Raw genomic sequence first — 23,200 nt, forward strand, 5'->3', positions numbered from 1 at the left:
AGTTTTAATGCAGAAAATCACATCTAGTGGTTTGGAAACCGACAGCAAACAAATCGATAAAGACGAATCTTGGTTATTTGTCCGAATATAGAGCTACGGTAGCCTACAGATAGATTACTCCATCAAAAATCAATGCGTGCCCCACCTGACACCCATCAGAATCTGCAGATTTATGTAATATGCAGTAATTTTATTATGTTTAATGAAGCAATGCGAGTTATAGGCCCCTCAAAGGACAGCAAATCCAGGTGTCGCAACCTAAAGCTAGAAGTTTCTGTTCAACACAGGTTTTTACGTTTTTTGCAGCCAACTTTGAGCATCAGTTTCATGGCATATATCAAAGTTTAAACAGCAGAAATAGAGCAATTTAATGTCTATGAAGTAGAGTAACAGAAGCAATCTTTAGTATCCTGAATATTTTATCTGTTTTCACAAGAGAAAACTTGAAAAAGTGCATTTTGGGTCACTGAATAACACTATGAGGGATAGCTGGTTGGTCAACACAACTGTTAACATATAAAAACTCTCCTTTTTTATTTTATTTCCTGGCCATGGTTTCCTCTGTGACAGAAGTCGATGTTAAAAATGCACATTTTGGATTAAGCTTAAGGAACCTTTAGCTCTTAAAAGTCTTCAAATCATAAAGATAAAATTTTTCCAGGTGTCATCAAATGCAGTAAAGCTTCTAGGTTTTTAATTTCCTCATGAGACCCCCCCCCCCCCCCCCAAATCTCTCTGCTGCCCCTCCTTTATCTGTCAGGTTGAATTGTTTCCTGTGCGAAACATGCACAAAACTTAAGGTTAACTTAAAAAACATAAAAGGAGCAACATCTCCTCCATGGTGTGTGTCTGCAGGCCTGGGCTAAGTGTGCCTGCTTAAGATTGACCGCAATAGAGGACTCTTTGTTTTTGTTTTTAAATCTACATTTAATAGTATTAGGCGTTTGAGGCAGTCTTGCAGAGAATGATAACAAAATGCTGGTTCTCAGCTTCACAGAAATAAACAGTTTTTTCCTTAGAGCTCCCACTCATTGTCAGATTTACGCCTCAAGGAACTTCCAGAGCTGGAAGTGTTGGTGGTCCCTAAAGAGCTCTCTACTGGAAAGGCGAAATGTTTTACTGGCATGTAAACAGACACTGCGGGGTGACGCATTGTGAATGTATTTGGGCACCAGATGCACAATTTAGCAGAAGTAAAACAGCGCTTGTTTCATATCAGTAGGGATCCAAATACCAAGCAGGCCACAAAAAAGACTTCGCTCGCCACCAGTGGCGTCCTCTGTCGAGCAGCCGTTTCCTCTTTGTGTGCCGGGGTGAGTCATTTTTTCCCACGCTCAGTAAGCGGACAATAAAACGGAGCTGATGTTTGATAAATACTGAGAATTAATCAATTGTCATTCACCCGTTTCCTTGTACTGTGTCTCCATCTTGGAACTTTCACTGGAAATGACATTAAAAAAAGGATGAGAACACGGGGAGGAGAAAAAAATAAGAGCTTTAAATGCCCTTCAAGATGACTAGAAAACTATTCCAGAAGAACACTTAAAGAAATTAAAGGAAAGCTTAACTAATAAAGTTCACATTGTTTTGAAGAATAAAGGTGGTCATACCAAATATTGTACAAACCTTTATTTATTTATTTTTGGCTTATATGCTTCCATGTATGTTTGGACGTTTCATTTTCATTTTGCACATTTCCCGTTATCCTAGAAAAAAAATAGAGAAATAAACTTTAATCTTTACTAATGATTAAACTCTTTTCTGTGCAGTTTTCTTACACTCACTCTAACCTATCATGCCAGATGTCCTCCCCTCTCAGAGCCTGGTTGTGCTGGAGGTTACTTCCTGTTAACAGGGAGTTTTTCCTTCCCACTCTCACTAAGTGCTTGCTCATAGTGGTGTTTGTTGTTGTTGTTTTTTTTCTTTTTTGCACAGCAAAGGTGTTTAGAATCACCTTCCAATGTCTTCACTCTGTAAGTAATCTGTCGTTATTGTGGCTGTATTTCCCTTTCTTTGTGGTAGCTGGTTTTTCCCATATCAAATACTCTCAGCATGAGAGAGATGATGAGAGGTTACGCTGTTTTGAGCCACATTAAAGCTTCCCTCATTTCTTAACATTGTTAAATAAAAGTCAAACTTTCGATTAGTGCCTGTCCTGTAGTGTTAACTTGAACCAGGGAAAAAATAATGTTGTAAATGGCACATAATGAATACCTTTTTCTTTTTCTTTTTTTCTGTGACTTTACAGTAGGTTAAAATATTTTCTGATGTTTCGAGAACTGCATAAAATGGCTATTTTATATATTTAACCAGAAAATTTCCTTAACCTCCTGAGACCCAAACGCTTTCATGGCATGCATTTTTAATTTCTCTTCGCTATTTGGGCTGATTGGGACCTGATAAATGTAAAAACAAAGGATTATCTTTTTACCTTTATGTAGTTTCTGAGAAGAGGATATCAGGCCCTTGTAGAGCAAAATTTTGTATTGTGGTCAAGACGCCCCAAAATGTGATGTCCACATATGTAGATGCCAGGTCCTAAGAGGTTAAATTTAAATCTTTTTCATGGGAGATCTGGGTAAGAAGGCACACCTTAAACATCTTATTTCATCTGTCAAACAGCTGCAAATCCAAAGATAATCCATTTACAATCAAAATGTGATTCAGTTTTATTTATATTGTACGGTCAAGACACTACAATAATACAGAGTAAACCCCAAGAATCAGACAGCCCCCTATGAGCAAGCACTTGGCAACAGTGGGAAGGAAAAACTTCCTTTTAACAGGAAGAAGTCTGCAGCAGGACCAGGCTCGGGGAGGAACAACCATCTGCTGTGATGGTTGGGGGTGAGGGGAGGGAAACGGGACAAAAGACACACTGTGGTGAACCTGTTTATTATCATCACATCTTCTCAGGGAGGACTTTCCCACTATTCCCGTAATTTGTGTGAATACAGCGGCAGATGGGAAGCTTGCAAAATTCTGTAGGTGTTGAGTTAGATGGAAATGGGCTTATCGCTCTTAATCCCACACTTTAAGGGTAGTAGCTCGAGGCTTCGTCAGCGAATTACTGAAACGCACATTACTCAAGTCTCTGACTGAAGTGTCTGCCACAATAACCAAGTCACCCTGGAGAACAATTTTCTGTGCCTTACAGCATCTGTTCTAAAAGTGTGGGTCACAGCACAACGCTTCTGTTGTAGTCAAAACTTTCCTGACACAGACAAATGTAGCAAGTGTGGAGAAATGCACACTCACTAAAGATTAGAAACCGTAAACCACCACTAAAAATAACAGTAATCAGAATCAACTACCGCATGCAACTGACACATGGCAGTCCCTAGGGAAGTCTGGGTTTTTTTGTGCAGCCCTCGATCACATGTTAAACTCTTTCTTAAAGGAATTACATGCTAAGTTGATGCAGAATTCTTTTAATTGGGGTTTGTGTGTGTGTGTGTGTTTGTTTTTGTTTTTTTTAAAGGTGGACTGTATGGAGGAAGCCCTCCAATGTTCCCAGGACAACAGCCAGTCTCCAGACCTGAAAGTCTCCGTATTGCTTGACTACACACGCGGATCACGAGGTTGTTAGCGGTTTCCTGCACTTGGTTAGCACAGAACTCCCCGCTCATCATCCTGATTGTATTTGTGTGACTTGTGTTTCACGTGCAGGAAAGATTAACTCAAGGACCATGCTGCTACCTCTGCTGCAGCGCTTCACATCTCAGATGAGGGTATCTCTGTACCACACTCCAGATTTGAGGGGGCTGCTGCGCTTGCTAGTCCCCCAGCGCTTCAACGAGACCATCGGAGTCCAGCACATCAAAGTCTACCTGTTTGATGACAGCATCATCATCAGTGGGTATGTTGGTGCCAGTATGACCTTTTTCCACACTCCCTGTGTGTTTGTTTGAATTCAGAGTGAAGTTTAAAATAAAGTTGTCCCACCTCCAGGCAACTGTCTGTTTTCACAAGCTGCAGGTGCTTACTGGATTAGCTTAAAAATGTTTTCAGTGCTTGTTTTGACGTGCAGTATTCGGGGAAAACGGAGCTCAGTGGGAGCTGCTCCACAGCCAGTGGGCACAGTGCTGCTGTGGTTTCCAGTCCATTTCTCTTCAGAACATAAAATGGCATGCTGACCTTATTCTGCCAAATTGGTGAAAATATTACAGTTACTTTGATGATACCCTCAAAACGGTAATGCATTAGTGTGCAGGAGGAGCAGGGAGAGCAAGGGGTCCTGATGCCCTTTGTTCTAAAAAATCCAATGTTGTCCTCCTTTGTGCATCATTGTAAACACAGCCGTATAATGTTAACTAATGTATTAATATGCAGGGTTGCAATACTTTGGAATTTTTTTACTATTATTTTCCTTTCCTTTAGTTTAGTTTTTCTTAGTAAGTAAAAACTAGATTAAAAAACTAAAGTAGGGGTTTTAATACGCATTTGGTGAGGTCAATAATAATATCAGAATCAGTGCTAGAGAACATACTTGCTGGGAGTTGACTCACAGTCATGACCTCCCAGTGTCTGCGCCGAAGCCTCCTCACACTAAATGTGTAACTACGGGCATATGTTAAAAGCAGACAATTTAATAAAAAAACATGTTTTTGTTTCAACTGAGTCATTTTTTTTAACCCCGGTTTAATTTTTAGTTTCCTTTTAGTTACCAACAGCAACTGTGACTGTTTGCCAATTATGACTGGAAAGCAAGACGTGTTGGTTTGGCGCACTGCCTGTCAGTGCCTTACTACCTTCACTTAAGTCATTCCAAGAAAATTAAGTCAGTTACATACTTTAGACAGATAGAATAACAATAACTGAACTTTGTTTTTGTTTGTTAAGACATTTCACACCGATCCTGTTAGTCTTTCAAGGATAAACAAGGCCCTTGCTCAACAGAGCGGAACCAGTTTTGTCTAAACATAATCACAGCAAAGAACAAATTTTAAATTGTATATTTAAGCACTTGGTTACTAGCAGCCTGTTTGCAAAAAAACTCAAACCCATAATTGCTCCAATATTTTTTTTTTAAAGCTGAATCAAGGAAAAAGCCAAAGATGAACAGAGGGTGACAGGTACTGACTTTTAAGCTCGTTACAATGGTACAAACTGAATTGTTGCCTTATATATTATACCTCCATGTATATTTTACTAAATCACTCTGCTGTTTTCCTATTAAAATATAAAGAAATGGGTGGTGGCCTAAAGCCTTTGCACAGTGCTGTATGTACAGTGCACTCATTTTTTGTTGTTGTTAAGTACAAAAATGAATCGTGTGTGTGGGTTAACACAGATGTCTTAGCTTTATAATCTGCTGCACCAGTTTAACGTTGGCTAAACAAGACAAGTAGCTGCATATGACAGGGCTCCTTTATAGCTACGTTTTGTTACCAAGGCTCATCTTTTGTCTGGGATGCACTCTGTCAGGATAAGTTTGTAATGTAGTCATGTTTCAGTACATGCAGATGCAACTTACGGCTGTGAAATGGAGAATCAACATCGCTGGGACTTTGGAAACATAACATTAAAACAAATAAAGGATACGCAAAGTGCCGTTCTTTACTTCCACCATGTAAACCGACTAAAACATATTTACAGCTGCGACTGTTGCGTTTTGTTACCACGCAGGTGAATCTTGATGCAAGTCTTTTTTTTTTTTTCTTCTTTTTTTTTTATTTTAAATAATTTAAGTCGTTATAACCTGTTGATTTCAGACGCATTTCGAGGTGTTTGGCATTTATTTCTGATAGAAGTTTCTCACTTCTTTAAAACAAGAATCCTTGCCCCTTTGAAGATATTTCATGATGATGACCTTTGAAGATATTTCCACTTAAATCCTGAGGAATGTTTCCAAGTATTAGTCTCTGACGAGTCTTGACCCCGAGGGCCTGTCTCTTTCTAGGCACCTCATATTGATGGGATATAAGACGTTTTGGCAGTTTCATATATTTGAACCTGCCCTTCTCCTATCTCCTGTCTGTCGTGTGTGATCTTGTTCAGAGTCCCTAAAGTTTTACTGGAAATAGGAAGATGTGTTTCCCATTTCACAATAACTATGCAGAAAATTTCCAATAAATTTATGGAGGACGTTGGCACTGCGCCAGTGTTGGTGCATTAAAGAAGTCGTGACATGCTTTGTGTTCATTCTAACACGCGGTCTGTTCATTTCCTCCTTGGCAGCAAAACATGTTCCACAAGATGCTCCTGCAGGTTAAGTTGGGCCCACGAAAAACTTTTACTGAAGATTAACGACATGTTGGGCTGTCACAGTTAATCCTGTGTTAATAACTCATAAAGCCGCACCGGTAATGTTGCATCCTTTAATCAGAACCGGGAGATGTTGTGAATAAGCAGCTGTGTGACTCAGCTCAACTTACAAACCGTTGGCTAAAGGCATGGGTGGAGAGGGCTAAAATGGCTTTGTGATTGGCTGCTCCAAAGCCTGGTACAGAATAATCGAGGATTATTTTGAATTGGGTATCATATGAAATGAATTGGATCCCCCGTTAAGGCTGTGTCTGCCACCTCTTTTTAAAAAAAGTTAAAGCTAAGAAGAATACGCAGCTTTAGAGGCTTTTGTCTCAGTTTCCTTTCGTGAGTACATGATAATTGATATGTTGATTTCACTTGAATGGCACCACCCTTCCTCTTGAATAAACACAGTTTCAGAAAAATATTCATATGACGACATTTCAATAAGATCCCCCACCCCTGCACTAGCTTCCTTATTCCTCCTCCTCTACTCTTACTTTTCCCGGATCTTGTGTTTCAGGGCCAACCTGAGCGACTCGTACTTCACCAACAGACAGGACCGGTACGTGCTGCTGGAGAACTGCAGGGAGGTTGCCGACTTCTTCTCCGACCTGGTGGAGGCCGTGGGAGACGTCTCCCTGCAGCTCCAGCCCGACGACTCGGTGACCATGCTTGAGGACATGGTGCACCCATACAAAGGTAGAAACCGAACACTCCTGTATCCCTGGCCTGTGCACAGAGACAGATGTTTACCCTCAGCATGTTTTGACAGCATGTGACACTCCATGCTCACTTGCAGCCTGTTTTCAACTCCAGGAGTTTGCTAATGGAGCTTGAAAGCTTAGACAAGCCAGATGCAGGCCAGGGAGGAGAGCTCTGTGAGAGTACAGTGAGGAAGATGTAGAGCGAGCTCTTGCGGTTGGCTAGCCATGGAGCCGGATGTGAAACTGTCAGGGTTTTGTCCACACGCACACGCACACATATTTGTACAGTGTGTCCGTAACTGGAGTGCAGGCTGCCAGGATGTTCGTTTGAGGGATGAATGACATCATGTCTGCAGGACTGGACCGCCATGGAAACGAACACCAGGAATAGAGTTGTGATGTCACAGTGTTGCTGGAAGAAGATATGAAATGGGAACTGATACACACACATAATTAATTCACAAACATGCACGTGCGCGCGCGCACACACACAGACACTGGAGAAATTCTAGTGAAAGACATTTGTGAAGATGACTGATGAGATTTGTTATTGATCGTAAGAATGGCGTTAAAAGAAAAAGTGCGTTTGTCTGCAGGCAGAAGGTGATAACTGATGATTTAAAGACTGTTTAAAGGCTCACGTCATGCAGGTTGCTCACCTGTAGGGTCATCTGTCCTAACACAAGGATGAGCAACATGCATTTGGTGTTATCAGAGGAATGGCACAAACAGACTGCAGGAGCTTTCCAGCTAATGTGTTCACACGAGTGTGGTTGTTGATATAAGGAACTCCAAAAAGGGGGCCTATTACATTAATTTCCTGCTCCATAATTTTATCCTTGTACTAGAGTAACTTTGCATGATTCACAGTTCAAAATACTCACACTGAGTGCTGCCCCTCAGTTCATCCTCTATTTGAAACAAGCTCTCTTCTGATTGGCTGCCCATAAATGGTTTTAAATAGCAGGTTCTTCTTCAGTGACAGCTGTGTGCCTGTGACTTTTAGCAACTTTTTCTGCGAGGTGCAGCCATACATCCATCCTTTTTCTATCTGCCTCAGGGGAGTAGCAGCCTAAGCAAAGACCTCGAGACCTCCTCCAGCTCATCCAGGGGAACTCAGAGGAGTTCCCAGGCCAGCCGACAGGCATAACCTCTCCAATATGTCCCAGGTCTACCCTGGGGCCTTCCGGGGACATGCTTAGGACACCTTGTCCAAGAGGCATCTCAGTCAGATCCTCAAGCCTCCTTAAATGGCTCCTTTACACTGAGTACCTCCCAAATATATACATAAATAAATAAATAAATGTATAAACTAAATTAAATATGCAAATTCTCTGATATAAACAATCTCCCTGTAAAATAATAAAAATGATCATACAAATAGTACAATTAAAAAAAAAATAGTATAAAACCGTAAGAACAATGTGAACATGGTCAAAATGGATCATTAAAAAAGCTCAGGTTTTGCAGTGTTATGGTTGCAGTGCAAGCTTTTAGAGAGGAAGTGCAAAGCTTCAATGTTTGGACACGTTGTGTCATTTTGCTCTGTGAACTGGCCACGATCTCAGTCCTCCCCTGATGTCCTAAAATGGAATGCAGCCCTCAAAATTAAAAAAGTGTCAGCGTTAAGCTAACAACTCTGTAGGCAAGAGACTGAAATGAGTGCTGTGATTTAACTCAGTTTTAATGAAATCCATTTCAGTGTCTCATATCAGAGAGCTGGAAAGATGTAGGCGAGTTTAAATGTTCTTTTAGGTGGATGTCGGTTTGGAGCTCCATGCCTGTGCTGTAAATTTAATGCAGGAAACCTAAATGGTATAAAAGATGGACTTTCGAGTGCGAAAAGTGAAGTGACTTAAATTTGAATTTTTTTTAAATGATCACTGGGTGGCGATCATTTTGGTTGCAGAAAGGTTTTACAGGAAAACAACGCTCGGCCCCAATCTTGGCAAACAGAGATCGTCACAAACCGATGGGTGATGTCTCCAATGTTTTGTGCCGTTCATGACTGTGAATCCATTTTAAAAGGTTGGGATTGCTGATAATGTGGCGTAGCTGGAAGCTCTGCCCACTCGATTTTGAATACTTAGCATGAATATAGCCATCATTTTTAACTCCTTCCGCACTGTTTATTTAAACCAGGGGCCAGAATTGGCCTGGCAAAAACAACAGATGTGTTTTTTAGATTGTGTCCACTAGGGTTGTTCAATATAATGATATATATCGTTATATTGTACTTGTTATATCGTTATATACTATATATTAGAACAGGCTTTTCCCCGCAGCACGCCGTGTAATAATTACTCACAAAGAAAACTGTGGCCTTTAACAACTTATGTCTAAAAATGTATCGTTTCATGCATCGGTTAAAACACTCGACTCCAGCTACCCGTCATGTAGCTGGAGTCACTTCCCGCAAGACGAGCTGCCCGAGATTCACAGAATTGACAGAAAATGTTACATTTTTGTGATTTATATCGTTATCGGACGATAGAATTCTTATATCGGGATATGAGATTTTGGTCATATCACACAGCCCTAGTGTCCACAGTAAAATATATAAATAAATAAAATAGCAGCTTTTCTCTGAGTTAACAAAAAGTTTCTAAATTTATAATTCAGTCTGGGCAATGAGCGGACAGAACCTTTTCTCTAATTTTAAATATTTATTATTTACAATTTAAGCCTAAAGAGTCGTGCTGACAGATTTCTTTCATTAATTACAGCAGCACTTCTTTATCGTGCAGAAAAACTGAGATGCACTCCTGAAATTTAAGGAGCTTAGAAAGTGAGTGACTGGACATTTCACCTATCCTTTGAGAAGCTTCTTCAGTTCTAAAACCAAATGCGGGAGAATCCCAGGTATTTAATCCCTAGTGGGAGTTTTTATGACCCTCTATTAATCATGTGCCTCACGACATGAGCCAAGGTGTGACAAAAAGCGTGGGCTGTTATTAGCAGAGGTTTCAGCTGAAACCATTGTGAGGCCTTGCTTCACCCTATCAAGTGACCTATTGAGATCACCTGACGTGAGTGGGGGTTGAGGCGCCTGGGAAGGGATCTTAAAAGTATGTGGCAGAGAGTTGTTGTCGTAAGCCACCTCATCTGTTCAAAGATGGTCGTTCACAGTGGACATAGATGGCTTTTACTCCTTTCTTTAATCCATCTGTGGGACAACTCCCACTCGGGCTTAAATACAAAGAAGCTTCTCGGATATGAGGTGAAACATCTTCATGAAACGTTTAAAAAGTCCACTCGCTTTCTTTCTAAGCTTCTTAGACTGTCATGACCTGGATAACTGAGAACCTACACAGACATACTCATGATATCGCACTTCTTTTTCTTGCATTGAGGATTCGCAGGGATTAAATGTGCAGTTAAACTACTTTACATTGACAGAAAAGGGATTTTCACCTTTCTGGCCCACTTAAAGACAAAGCTGTATGTGACCCATGATGTAAAGTGAGTTTGATATCCCTGATCCAACCTTAAGCATTTTTTAAATGTTATTCGTGAAAAATTGTCATTCAGAAAGGTTGTTGCTGTATCACAGTGTCACTGTATAACTGACTCTATTCCCCTACAACATGAGTACCACGACCACATGACCGAGAACACTGTGACCCAGAGATCAGGCTGACCCGTCTCCCACTTGCAGTCCTCTAGCTCCACACTCACTCCTACTGTATCTCTATGGCAACTAGGCAACCGGCAAGACTTCTCGGCAGTGGCGAGGAAGCGGATTATGGAGGTTGTAAACTCGGCCCATATTAGGCAGCGGCTTCTGAACCAGTCGGAGGACTCTGAGGATGAGGGGATGAGCGAGGTGGAGGAGGACACCTGGGTGTTCCCGCTGGTGCAGATGAAACCTCTTGGCATCAGAGTGGATGAGCAGGTCACACAGGTGAGCCTCAACACCGCATCTGATCTGTACATCTGTAGTTAAAATGAACTTTTTGCCTTTTACGGTTTCAATTCTTCAGGAATTGAAGCCATTTTTGGTTATCGCGTGGTCTGAAATAAAATAAATAAATGCAGATTTCTGTCATTGTAATTACCTGACTCATTGCTTGTTTCTGTAAACGGTGATTATATTTAGACACCACCCAAAGGGCCATTGTGAGCGTGGATGAACCCTTCACTCATTACATGTTTTGTGCAGATGACTAATAAAATGATACATGACTACTAAACCATAAATCAAGGATAATTATTTGTTTCATAGTCACATATTCTGGGAATAAATATAATAAAATGATTGCTAGCGCAATATACTGTAATTTAGCCATCAATAAATGTAAGTAATAATTAAGTCAGAGCTGAACAATAAGGAAACTCTTATCAGGTTCCTGACATTATGAATCCATTACCAGCAATAAAAATGAATTTCATTCTACGAATAATTAGAGAAATCATTGTCTGTCAGCCCGATACACTTCAGGCGTAATGGGTGTATTGATGGAAAGCTGAGAAAGTGCAGTGTTGAATTTGAGGTTGTTTGGATGAGCGGTTTGCATATTTTCAGTACAAAGTTTTTATGGTAGGTTATAAAATAAAATATGCACTACTGTGCAAAAGTCTCGAGCCACTCCTCATGTCGTGATATCTTTATTGCCAGAAGTATTCACTCATCCATCCAAATCATTGAATTCAGCTGTTCCAGTCACTTTCATGGCCACAGGTGTCTGAAGTCAAGCACGTAGGCATGAAGGCTGCTTCTACAAACGTTCATGAAGAGTTGGTCTCTCTCAGGAGCTCAGTGAATTCCAACGTGGCGCTGTGATTTTGTGGGAACAGTTGGATGGCGCCTTCCTGTTCCAACATGACTGCGCACCAGTGCACCAACCAAAGGTCATTAAAGAAATGGATCAGTGAGTTTGTGCAGGCCAGTCAACTTCTTCCACACCAGAGTCCTGAACTCACCCTGGCAGAACACCTTTCAGGGACTGCGAGGCAACGTCAGTGTCAGACCTCTTAAACTCCTAAACTTTGTGGAAAGCCTTCCCTGAAGAATTGCCTCTGTTAGTTAACTATTGTATTATTATTGTTTGTAGAGTAAACAAGAAAGGAAATGACAAGATAACCAGGTTTTCGTCTCATTAACAGACTGTCTATGTAGTCAGCTGAATAAAATAAAGGAAAATTGGGGTTTTCTTCACTTCCTTTCTCTCGTCATCCCTCCAGCGTCTGCTGACCGATGCCGGACCCGAGTCTACTGTGTTTCTCACATCGGGTTACTTCAATCTGACCCGGGCGTACATGCGGCTGGTGCTCAAGGCTGGAGCCAGTTACCGCATCCTCACCGCCTCCCCCGAGGTCAATGGGTTCTTTGGGGCCAAGGGCATCGCTGGAGCAATCCCTGCAGCGTACACTCACATCGCCAGGCAGTTTTACAAACAGGTGTGCCAGGGGGGCCAGCAGGAGAGGGTACACCTGCATGAGTACCACCGACCAGAGTGGACCTTCCACGCTAAAGGTGAGCGACACTAAACTACATATACTTTATACAGTAATGTGCGAACGTCTTAAGCCAAAGAACCTAATTGGTTCTTTGCCAAATTGTTTGTTCTTGGTTGCCTTTTTATGTTTGGATGATTCATAAGTCAGTATTAAGTGACTTAACTTAATTCCTGGGATAACAAAAGGCTTTCAGGAGCCTGGAGAACTGTTGCTCAAGAGCACTTTAAAAATCCCAAGAAAGTCTGGCTCCTTGGAAGAAACATTTCAAGAAATGAGGGTGGATCGAGATTTGTGGACAGTAATGTAGCTTCCCCCAAACTCAGCTGTTCCCAGGAATCTGTAACTAGATGATCCAGCCATTCACACACACACATCTGCTAATTAGTGCTTGAGTGACGCAATATTAGAATTTCAAATCATTATTATTATTTGTTTTTAGATGGGCTGTACATCAATGCAGGCCCTATTTATCTGTTAAATCCATGAAACCTGATTCATTCCGGTGCTGAAATTGGACAGGAACTGCAGTTGAAGGGTTAGCCTCACTTTTATTAGTCCCGAAAAAGGAGCAAACTTAACATCCTGAAGAGATCCTTCCACTTTTTTTTCATTGTTATAAAAGGACAGATCAAGTGCATCTCAAATGTTTGATTGCATTATGAGAACATGCCAGAGTTTGGACTTCATTCAGCCTGTTTTTCTCCTTTTATTTTCCACTAATATGTCCAAAATAAATGTATTTATCCCTTGACAAATGGAAACAACTGTTCAGTATGATTGCAATTTTTTTTCTTTTCCCCCCTCACATGCAAAAAAATACTCGCGGATCAACATCTGATGAGATTTTGCGAGTTGAGCCAGGACTGGACGTCTAGATGAGCTGTATTTGTCTCAATGAAAATAATAAAACACATTACTCTCGCTGTTCTGCCTCCTCTGCTGTTCTTCTTGTGGTCGCAGCGGTATGTAGCGTGAGAGACGAGGACTTGTACAGTCACTGTGTTGTAGCCTCGGGACGAGGATGCACACTCACTCTCGCTCATATTTTAGGGTTTTGGATCTGCTCTGGGGATTTCTGCATGTGCTTCCTTTTAGTTGTGGTTTAGGCCGGCAGAAATCTCTGCTGGAAACGGCTCTCTGAAGCATTACCTCCTCGCTGGCTCACTCCTTTTCTCCTCTCTCACAGGTCTGTGGTATTACCTCCAGGGGCAGGATCGGCCTTGCCTCACTCTAATTGGCTCCCCTAATTTCGGTTACCGCTCGGTTCACCGTGACCTGGAGGCCCAGATTGCCATAGTAACGGAGAATGAGGAGCTGCAGAGCCAGCTGCAGGAGGTCGGCTCTTTATTTTCCACAAACCACAGCCAGACATGATGATGAATGAATGTGTAAGTCTGCGTAACTGAACGAACACCTGCGTTTTAAACTCCCAGGAGCAGGAGATGTTGTACCGGCGCTCCGCTGAAGTGTCCACCTCTACGTTCGAGCGGCCCGACCGCCACGTTAAACTGTGGGTGAAACTGGTCACGCCACTCATCAAGAACTTTTTCTGAGGTGCAGCCACACACGTGCACAACTCACTACACATGAAAACTCATTAAAATTTAGTTTTGAGTTCATTATAAGGATGATTTCACTTTATTGCAGCTTATTTTCATTTTTGTGGGAGACAAAAAAAAAGAGTCCAATTTGGCTGTGAGAGAACAGGGTAGAGCAAAATATAAATAATAAAAATTTATTGTGGGTGTTAGTCAATATCAAGGAGAGTACTCATGAAAACACATGTTGCTGTCCTTGAAGCCCTTTGTGGGCCAAAAGAAAGTAAGAAAAGGGGCTATTGTGCTCCACAACACTCTTTTAGGATTGACTATTTTTAGGCCTCTCCAAAAGGTTTTTGTAATATGTCACAAAAATCTGCTGTATTAGAGTCATACGGCTAATTACTTTGGGGTTTCTCACTACTCTCTATAAACTTGTTTGCTGTTTTTTGCTGGTGGAGGCCAAAAATGGAGCTAAAAGAGAGAGAATACTGGACTTAAATTCAGCATTTATAGAGGAAGTTGGCTCCGAAGGAAGGAAGGAAGATGATGTTGAAGACTTGGAAATAAACCTCTGTAAATGTTAGAGCTTCAAGCAGATCACTTGATGCGTGATGCTCCACTTCTGGCCTGCGTGACAAATTAACCCTGTCACAGGTTAATGTCACAGGTTGCTTCCTGATCCCTGACCACAGACCTGTAATGTCAGGCCTGAGACCTCTCACTGAGCCTGCAGAGGAAAGCTGCAGCAGCTGAGATGGGCTCTAATGTAACTTCCTGTTCCTGAACGACTTCAAACGCATTCTTCTTGAAGACTCGCTGGAAAAAAAACCTCCGTATTGCAAACTTTCATTTTGAAAAAAAGAAAGTCCTCAGGCAAAACGAGTTGAGTGTTATCTAAACGGTCATGCTTACACCCTGTCTGGTTGGCTAACTGCTTTTTTTGTTGTTGTTTTGATGAGTTAACAGAGGTTATTAGATCTGTGTGCCTCGTTAACTAGCAGCGCACCTCGGGTTTGACTTCATGCTGTCATCTGCAATAACAACGATTACCAAAGCTCATTTTGAGCCTCATATATTTTTCTGCGCGCAGACTAAAGTCTTACATAATCCATATGGCGTCAGTTATAATACATTTGCACACTGGCAAATGCAAGCATTAAATATGATGATTTTTTTTGGGCGATGCATCTAGTTTCCTAAAACGTTTTTACTTTTTTTGCCCACAGTAATTGTTTGTTTTATGTGACAAACTCAAAGATATTTAGCTCACCGTCTTTTCTAACAGAACAGAGGAGGTGTTTGCATTTGAGGAATGGGGAAGCGGAAAGGATGACTTTGTTTGCCTGGAAAAATGACGGTTAAGTACTAAAATATACCAACTTTTGGAACATATGCAAAAATTCAACATCAGTATCATCAGGTTATTAAAGACAACAGAATATTTCCTCGTAGCTGATTTACTTTCTACACCATCTCCAGTATTTTTATTTAGTTTGTCTGCAAATAAAGAGTAGGCAAAATATAGGCCCAAACATTATTTACAGACACACACACACAGAGTAAAACAGGCTGCGGCTTCTTCGAAATGCCTGCAGTCATTGCGGTGAGTCCCAAATCGCAGGTCCCGTCCTCTCCTTCCCAGCAGCCCAAATCACCAAAGTGAGAGCAGGGACAGCGTGTCGGCTGATTCACCGCTGAGTGAGTCATCGTGGTGTTATGGTGATGATTTGATACTGAGGTCTGGGTAACTGTGAATCCTGTCAGGACTTGGCGAGAGGTGAACTCTCTTAAGGTTCAGCAGCTCAAAAAACCCCTGAGTGAACAGGCTGCTTCTGCTTAGCAGAAACATTCAGGGGGACGGTTAAAGTTGTGGTCGCATCATAAACTGAAGATCAGCCAGGAGGGAAGCCTGTCAAGATTGCAGCTAAAGATTGATGGAAAGACGGTCAGCATTTTTTTCTTTTCTCTTTTGGTGGTGGTTTCTGAGAACAGGAAGTGTTGCAGACTGGATACTGACGGTAAATGGGTGGTGTCTTATCACTACCTGAATAGAGTTGTGAAAAAAAAAAAATGCTGATTGATGTGCTGCCAGAGGGAAATGGACTAAAATAGGTCATTCTCAAACAATGATGTGTGTAAGAGTGTATTCAGGCCTATTGTTGGAGAAACAGTGGAGAGGGAAAAAATAGAAAAAAAAGTTGTATGTCCTCGAGTTACCGACTCTGTGACGCACGCTCAGGTCTGCGAGACTCATCAATGACTCCAGGCTCAAAGTTGGCCTCGACTCTTACATCATATTTAGATAAGAGAAAAGACTCACTGGTGTCTGTGAGCTAAAAATGCAAACAGCTGTGCGATTTGATCCTAATCTCTGTGAATAAGTCTGAGCCACTTCAAGAAAGAAAAAGCTCTCACCTGCACATTAAAACTCACACTTTTTGCAGATTTGACATCTGCTATATGTCAGCTGTTTCAAACATCAGCCTCGAGCTATTCAGGCCTCTTTTCCTGTGAAGGCCCAACACTGTGAATGCCGCCTTGAAGAAACTTCCTTTAAAACAAAATAAACATCTTAAGAATGAGTTCTGATTGAGCGTCAGCAAAAATCTGACATACCTTTTTTTTTTTTTTTTTTTTTTTTAAGAAGTATTCAAACTGTGAGGCTGGCCGTGCTCTTTACTTTTATTTATCAGTAAAAGTAAGCAATGAATGGATCCTGATATTAGTAGTTTTGTGTTTAGCCTGTGTCCCGTGAATCTCATTCTTCTGTAGTTGCAAAAAAAAGAGAAAAAGTAAAGCACTTAAACCACAAAATTACAGGATTCCTGATTAAAATATACACAGCAGACCCTGAAAGTGAAATAATGGAGTCAAATTTAACGTAGTTGCTTTTTTTTAGGTGTTTAAATTTGAGATTAATCATTTAATCTATACATTTATGCAAGCTGGTACGGGTCAGTGCCATTGCAGTGGTTTCGAAAGGTAGTTGCCAGGCAACGCCATCATTTATATCACAGTTTTCTTTTTCTGGATCTAAATCAGGTTTTATTGTTGTGAAATTGCAACGATTTAATGGTTTTGTAGGGTCATATAGGTTCATAAATGCTAAAAATGGCACATATAGTATTAGCCATTCGACAGGTGTTGCCTGGCAACGTGATTACACAATAATATTTGATATAGATAAGAACCTTCAGGAGCCTAAGATAGGTAACTGTGTGCTAAGGCTGTCATCAGAGATTCATGCTTTCTAGTAAGATATTAGTAATAATTATTAAGTGCAGTAATGCTGCATTTAGACCTCAAACAACCAGTATTAAAAACAATAGATGGCATTGCAGAGTGACCATTATGTAAAAATATTAAAATAGAAATGAATAAATGAAAAATCTGTTAAACATAAGAGCCATGAAAATACACCGCCTTGCATGTTTTTAATCCTGTAAATTTTTAAATTAATTTCTCATTTTTAAAAACTGGGATGTTAAATTAATAGTAAGTAAACAAAATAAAAAAGCTTAAATATCAGTTTGTGTATTGTTTTACATACATCAGATTTTTCTGGAAAAAAACAAAACAAAAACAAATCCCACCGATGATGTTGAGGAAAAAAGTGTGTAACAGGGTTAATAGGTTAACTAACCCTACGTGAAGGGAATAAATATGTGAAATATTCCAGCAGGCCCACCTTCTGTCAAACCTTTGTTTCACAGTTTGAAAGCATAGCTGGGGGGAGCTGGATCTGGAAGTCTGGTAATGTTTGACCTTGTGATCGTGTATCTGTAATTATTACAGAATTAACATGTGACTGAAATAAAAGCAGAAAGCCAGGCGTTTGGAAGACACTCTACACAACCCCACTGCAGTCTTCGTGATAACAAGTGTACAACTTCTTTGTTAGAAATCATCACAGCTACAAATGTTTATTAAACTGCTGCTGAAAATAGTCTCCAACATGTTCACTATTTACTCCTCCAGATTCAGGAGAATCAGGCAAGCTGTTTTCCACACTCTTCCTTTTCTCAACAAGTTGCACGAAGAAGGATCAGATCTGTTCACACAGCTGAAAACACTTCGTTTTCACAGATTAGGCCGCCGACGGGTTAAAGACCGCGTCCTGTCCTTGCGTGCACCTACGACGTGTAGGTCCCTGAGCTCAGGAAGCTCAGGGCGACTCTGCATGTGATGAAAGCTGTGTGCTGTCAGGCATTTGTTGAAAGCTGTTTCACTACCTCATCAGGCCATGATATGCGACTTCAGTCAACAGGAAGGCTGTGATGATTTATTCTATGTTTGCATTTGAGAAATACATTTACGCACGAGTGCTCTATATCATTATTATTAAAGGTGAAGCACGTGCTGAGCATACGGGCTGCTGGCATACGTGAAGCTCCTCTGTCAGAGCCTTTGTTCCTTAATGGGATCACACGGCTCTGTTCCTGAAGCAAAGCAGCCTCAGTGACCCCAGCTACACATTCACCTTCAGGTCCAGGAAACCAGATTCATCATATTTACTTATTTGAAATATAAAAGTGCTGTTTTTTTTTTTAAAATGTTTTCTTTAAAAATACATTCTGGGTTTTTTATTTAATTTTTTTAAACTTTTTTCTTTGAATTTCAGGCAGACAATAAATAACCTGTTTAGATCAGTTTGTTCGCGCTCGCTCCTGTTTTGTATCTATCTGGCATTGTGATCTGTGTACTTGTACTGCTTATCGCCTCCTTTTTTTCCTGACAGAGGAAAAAACAAAACGCAGCCCTCCAACAATGGCTGTGCCGGTTAAAAAGTTCTTATCAGCAGCGCAGGCTGTCTATTGTTGGAAATTGGTGACAACAAGCTGGAGCCTCTCCAAACCACATGGGGTTAAAACGCAGCTGATGTCCACACAGCATCACCCACTCTAACCCAGCGTGGCGGATTGAGAAGGTCTCCTCTGCCCTCTAGTGGTGAAACTGAGATTTCCCCAATGCAGTGAACTTGCCCCACCGTGACCTTTTTATATAAAGTAGTCCCAGACCTTTTTACAGCCAAGACATTTTCCAAGTTAATTTTATTTAGTTAGAGAAATATGACACAAAAACAACCAGAAATATGAACTTTAAAGCTAAGGAAATGTAAACCATCAAAATCAGTTTGAATCTGAACTTCTGCCAGGTAATCGTCTTAAATTCATGTAATCACACCAACTTGTTAAGATAAAAAAAAAAACCCAACAACATATAAATGTATAGTGATCAGATTCTATTAAATTTAACATTTGAAATTGCACTGACAAAATTATATGGAAAAGTCTATGGAAGAGTCCAGGAAAGGACACAGCAAAGCTTCCACCCTGAACATATAAAATGTAACGCTGCACAAGGGCTCCAAAGTTTGTGCTTTGTGATGGTAATTAACCGACTCATGTAAGCACTGAGAAGATGCATATGTGAATTAATTTCACCGTAATTATCAGACATAAAAGTAGAAGCAACAGGTCTCTTTGTGCCTTTAAAGGAAAAGCAAAAAACATGTTGTTTTTTTTAAGCAGCTGATGAATGCAAATCAAATATATTAATCTAATTTATTATAACAGTTTATAAATGTGAGGTTATGTAACCAAACCTCATATTCCTGTTACTAAAATGCTGAAAATGCCAACGGTCTTGTTGTTTTGTTGGAAATGATGTAAATATTAAAACAAAGGTGAGTTTAAGATGGATAAAAGTGGAGGCTCTGCTCTTTCTGCGGATCAGGTTTTTATTTTCATGGAATTAAAACAATGTCATTTTTTTAAAGGTAATATAGGTTCTGAAATGCTAAAAATGGGTCATATTAGCCCTTTGATAGTTGGTTGCCATGCAGCGTGATCACATAATACCATATGATATAGATAAGTAATGTACCTGTGAGCCATTTGGTTGCTCAGTGCTCATGCAGTCAAACAGATATATTAATAATAATAATTATCATTTTAGTACAGTAATGCTGCTGTTGTAGGTCAAAGTGCTTAAACATATAAAACAGTCAATATAAAAAAATGTCTAACAGTAGATCACTGCTAAAGACCAGTCAGCAGTCCCCTGGAAACATGCACTTTGTTTGCATGTGAGTAGTTGCTGGGTGAAATCAAGTGCAGAGGATGCTGCACCAAAAACCTGCTTGTGGTTGCTTTGCATGCTGGCAGGTTGCCCCTAGTTTGCTTTCAAGATGCCAACTTGTTTACAAATCCTCACTACCTGCATGAAAGACAGAAACTGAAAAAAGTGTGTTTCAAACCAGAAACTGAGCATTCAGAGTAAAAGTTTGACGTCCCTGTGATAAAGCATTTCATCGCGGGGATGTCAAACTAATTTTACATCACAGGCCACAAACAGCCCACTCTGAGCTTATGTGGGCTGGACTCCAGTTTCTGTCACTGTGAACAAGTTTAACTACACATTTAATCTCTGAGATATCTTAATATAAGATAAAGAAGCGCAATTTAACCAGTGTGTCTCGGGTTTTCTACACGATAAAGGAATGCTGGTGTAGAAAACTGTCAGCGTGAGTTTGGGCTTAAACCGTAAGGAATAAATTAACACAGGCTCATTTAGCCTGTGTTAATACTGCTGTTAACATGTATTGATACCAGCTAGCAGGTGTTATTAATGCTCCATATTTTCTAATGTTTTATTCCAGCTTAATAAGAGTCTTTTAGATTTTAGAAAAACCTTCAGGTTGTCTTCAAGGACAGAAATCATTTAGAAAACAAACAAAAATGGTGATAATGAGGAAGACCTCGGCAGTGCTGCCAGACTCTCAGCCTTCACATCATGTCCTTTATGATAACCACAAACCACAACTAAAAATCACTCGGGAATCAGCAGATTGAGCTTTTTTTTTTTCCCGCAGGTGGCAGACAGTCCATTCTGGACATGAATTGAAGGTGGAGGTCGGCCAGCTCCTGTGGAAGAAGCACACTCTGGATGACCTTCAGCACGCTGGGAGCCGGCGTCCTCTGTGTGTCATAGGAAGTGACTGAAACACATGCACACACACAGCAGCACATGTATGTGGCGGACTCGGGAGGTAAATCCTGTTTGTTAAAGCTCTGGATCCACCTTCACACCGTTACACTCTTTATGTATTAACACGTGACGTCATAGCACTGTGGGACTCTGGTTTTGTAGTGTTATTAACTACAAGCATAAAAAAAAAAAAAAAACGTACTTCTGTTAACATACGTACACGTCCACAGGTATGTGTTGCATGCATGGAGGAAAAAAGCAGGCACTTCATGTGTGAACGTCTCTGATCAGATGAAGGTTGTTTGGTGACGACCCCTCGATGAGCGTTTGACGCTGTGTTTACAGCTCTGCCTGCAGTAAAGTTGACTGTACAGTCTGTGTTATTGTTGTAAATTAAAGAGTGAATGTGTGGGGAGTTTTTAAAGTGTCCTCAAGCGTTTGATTTTTCTGATTGAGCTCGAGTTCAGCGATTCGTGTGGAAAAGCTTTAAACGAGAGATGAAACAAAGCTGACGTGAAAGGTTTCCTGAGGTTTGGTGTCTATTAGCTCTTTGTTTTGGTTTTTCTGCTCGACGACCACTCCTGCTGGTTTTTTACATGTTAGATATAAAAGAAAATGTTTTCTGAAGCTGCTCTGTTTGCTTTTGTTGTGTTCCTTAGTCTTTGTGTGTTTTCAGTCTTTTTTTTAATCTTTTGTTTTATTTGTTGAATCCTATTCATCACTTCATTATTAAATTAACAATTCAGCCTCGTTTCATTAGTTGTTTCTTTTTAAATGTAAAGATTTTAAAATTTTAGTCTAAATAACAAAAAACAAAACCAAAGCATCCTTTGTGATTCTAAAAGAAAAACTGAATAGAAAATAGAAATCTATTTGACTTTAAAGTCAAATTATTTTGGGAATGACTGACCTTGACAGACAGCTTCAGTGAGGCCAATGCGGAAATGCATTCTTTCTAATGGCCACCAGGGGCAGACTTCTCTGGTTGCAAAAACAAATATGCTTGTATAAAAGTTTACAAGAAAACCTCAAATTCTCACTTGAATACTTTCCTGATGTGTTTTTGATCTTAGTTTCAAGTCATTATACAACATGAAGCTATTTTTGTAAAATAATCCCAATAAAGTTAAAAAGGTTTAAGCAATAAGCCTCCATCTTTCCTGGTGCCTCCACTAAGATCTGGCTTCAGTTTGGAACCATTTCAGCCTCTTGCAGCTTCAGGTACCTGAACCCTGTGGTGTGTTTTCCACTGCATTCAGATCAATCACTTTCGAGTTTCCTTCCTTTTTATGATGTCCCTTTGTTTTGCTTTGTGATGACAGCTCACACAGTGGACTGTAAAGCTCTGACAGCTGTCATAAAAATTTGTTTGTAACCACTTGGAGCCCTGAAAAAAACCTGTCATGAATTTTGGAATTATGTGGGTGTTTGACCACAAATCGGCCATCAAGTATGATTCAAATGTTGACTAATCGTCACTAGTGAACACTGCGTGAGCCACTCTTGCCAGTTGAGAAGAACACAGCGAGATCGACTCGTACTAATATTTTGCGGAGTGCGACACATAAGCCGATGTCTGATTAGTCTGCCTTCTGTCACAGCTCTAACACGTACTACTTCAGCCGTACCTTTCGCTGGAAGGGGAATTTCCCAGGTCTGCTTCAGTGCTCGTGCTTTCATCTCCTTGATATGCGCTGTGGTTTTCCAGAGTAATCAGGTCACATCAACATTAGCAGGATGTGGGGAAACTTTACAGAAGATAACGTAGTTTACTGACAGCTCTGCTAGAATGACTGGCTGCTTCATGAGTTACATTAGATAAAGGTGAGATAAGTGCTTAAATGAATGAGAACAGAGTATTGAAACCTGTGTTCGGTAGCTGGCGGCATGCTTTAGATTGAGGTCAAGTGGGACAGGGAGCACTGGAATTAAACCCATACAAAAGTTCATTAAAAAAAAAAAAAGGTTATACAAGATAAAAGGCCGGCTGTGTTTAGTTTATTGCAGCTGTTTGGCAGGATGAGGTTACAGGTGACTGCAGAGGCCACCATGTCCTGCATTAATGACTGTCTAGGTTGCATCAGGACACGTTAGTGTTTACACTACAGAAGAAATGCGGTCGAACAACCTCAGAAGGTGCTTAGAGAAAACTAATCGGAACCATTCTCACTTCATTTTAAATCAAACTTATTCATTACAAATGAACAATAAAACAACTTCAGTAAAATAATGAACTCAAACAGGAGCAGAAGA

General features: G+C 40.5%; 1 protein-coding gene across 3 annotated transcripts in view; it reads left to right on the top strand.

Moving 5' to 3' along the window:
• Positions 1-21,703, top strand: part of pgs1 (phosphatidylglycerophosphate synthase 1) — a 44,315-nt gene extending 22,612 nt beyond the window's left edge. For 2 of the 3 annotated variants that reach the window (XM_085466658.1, XM_085466659.1), the window contains 8 exons: positions 3,482-3,581; positions 3,670-3,859; positions 6,773-6,951; positions 10,661-10,860; positions 12,141-12,432; positions 13,603-13,751; positions 13,850-13,970; positions 20,832-21,703. In XM_085466658.1, coding sequence (XP_085322784.1) covers positions 3,482-3,581; positions 3,670-3,859; positions 6,773-6,951; positions 10,661-10,860; positions 12,141-12,432; positions 13,603-13,751; positions 13,850-13,969 — 1,230 coding nt within the window. In that variant the 3' untranslated portion in view covers position 13,970; positions 20,832-21,703. The remainder of the gene's footprint in view (positions 1-3,481; positions 3,582-3,669; positions 3,860-6,772; positions 6,952-10,660; positions 10,861-12,140; positions 12,433-13,602; positions 13,752-13,849; positions 13,971-20,831) is intronic. The other variant, XR_014922002.1, reaches the window with a different exon arrangement.
• The last annotated feature ends 1,497 nt before the right edge of the window (positions 21,704-23,200 follow it).

The sequence above is a fragment of the Copadichromis virginalis genome, linkage group LG8 (assembly GCF_057382275.1).
Source record: "Copadichromis virginalis isolate Kocher_CV1m ecotype Utaka linkage group LG8, C_Virginalis_male_GT1.1, whole genome shotgun sequence".
Lineage (NCBI taxonomy): Eukaryota > Metazoa > Chordata > Actinopteri > Cichliformes > Cichlidae > Copadichromis > Copadichromis virginalis.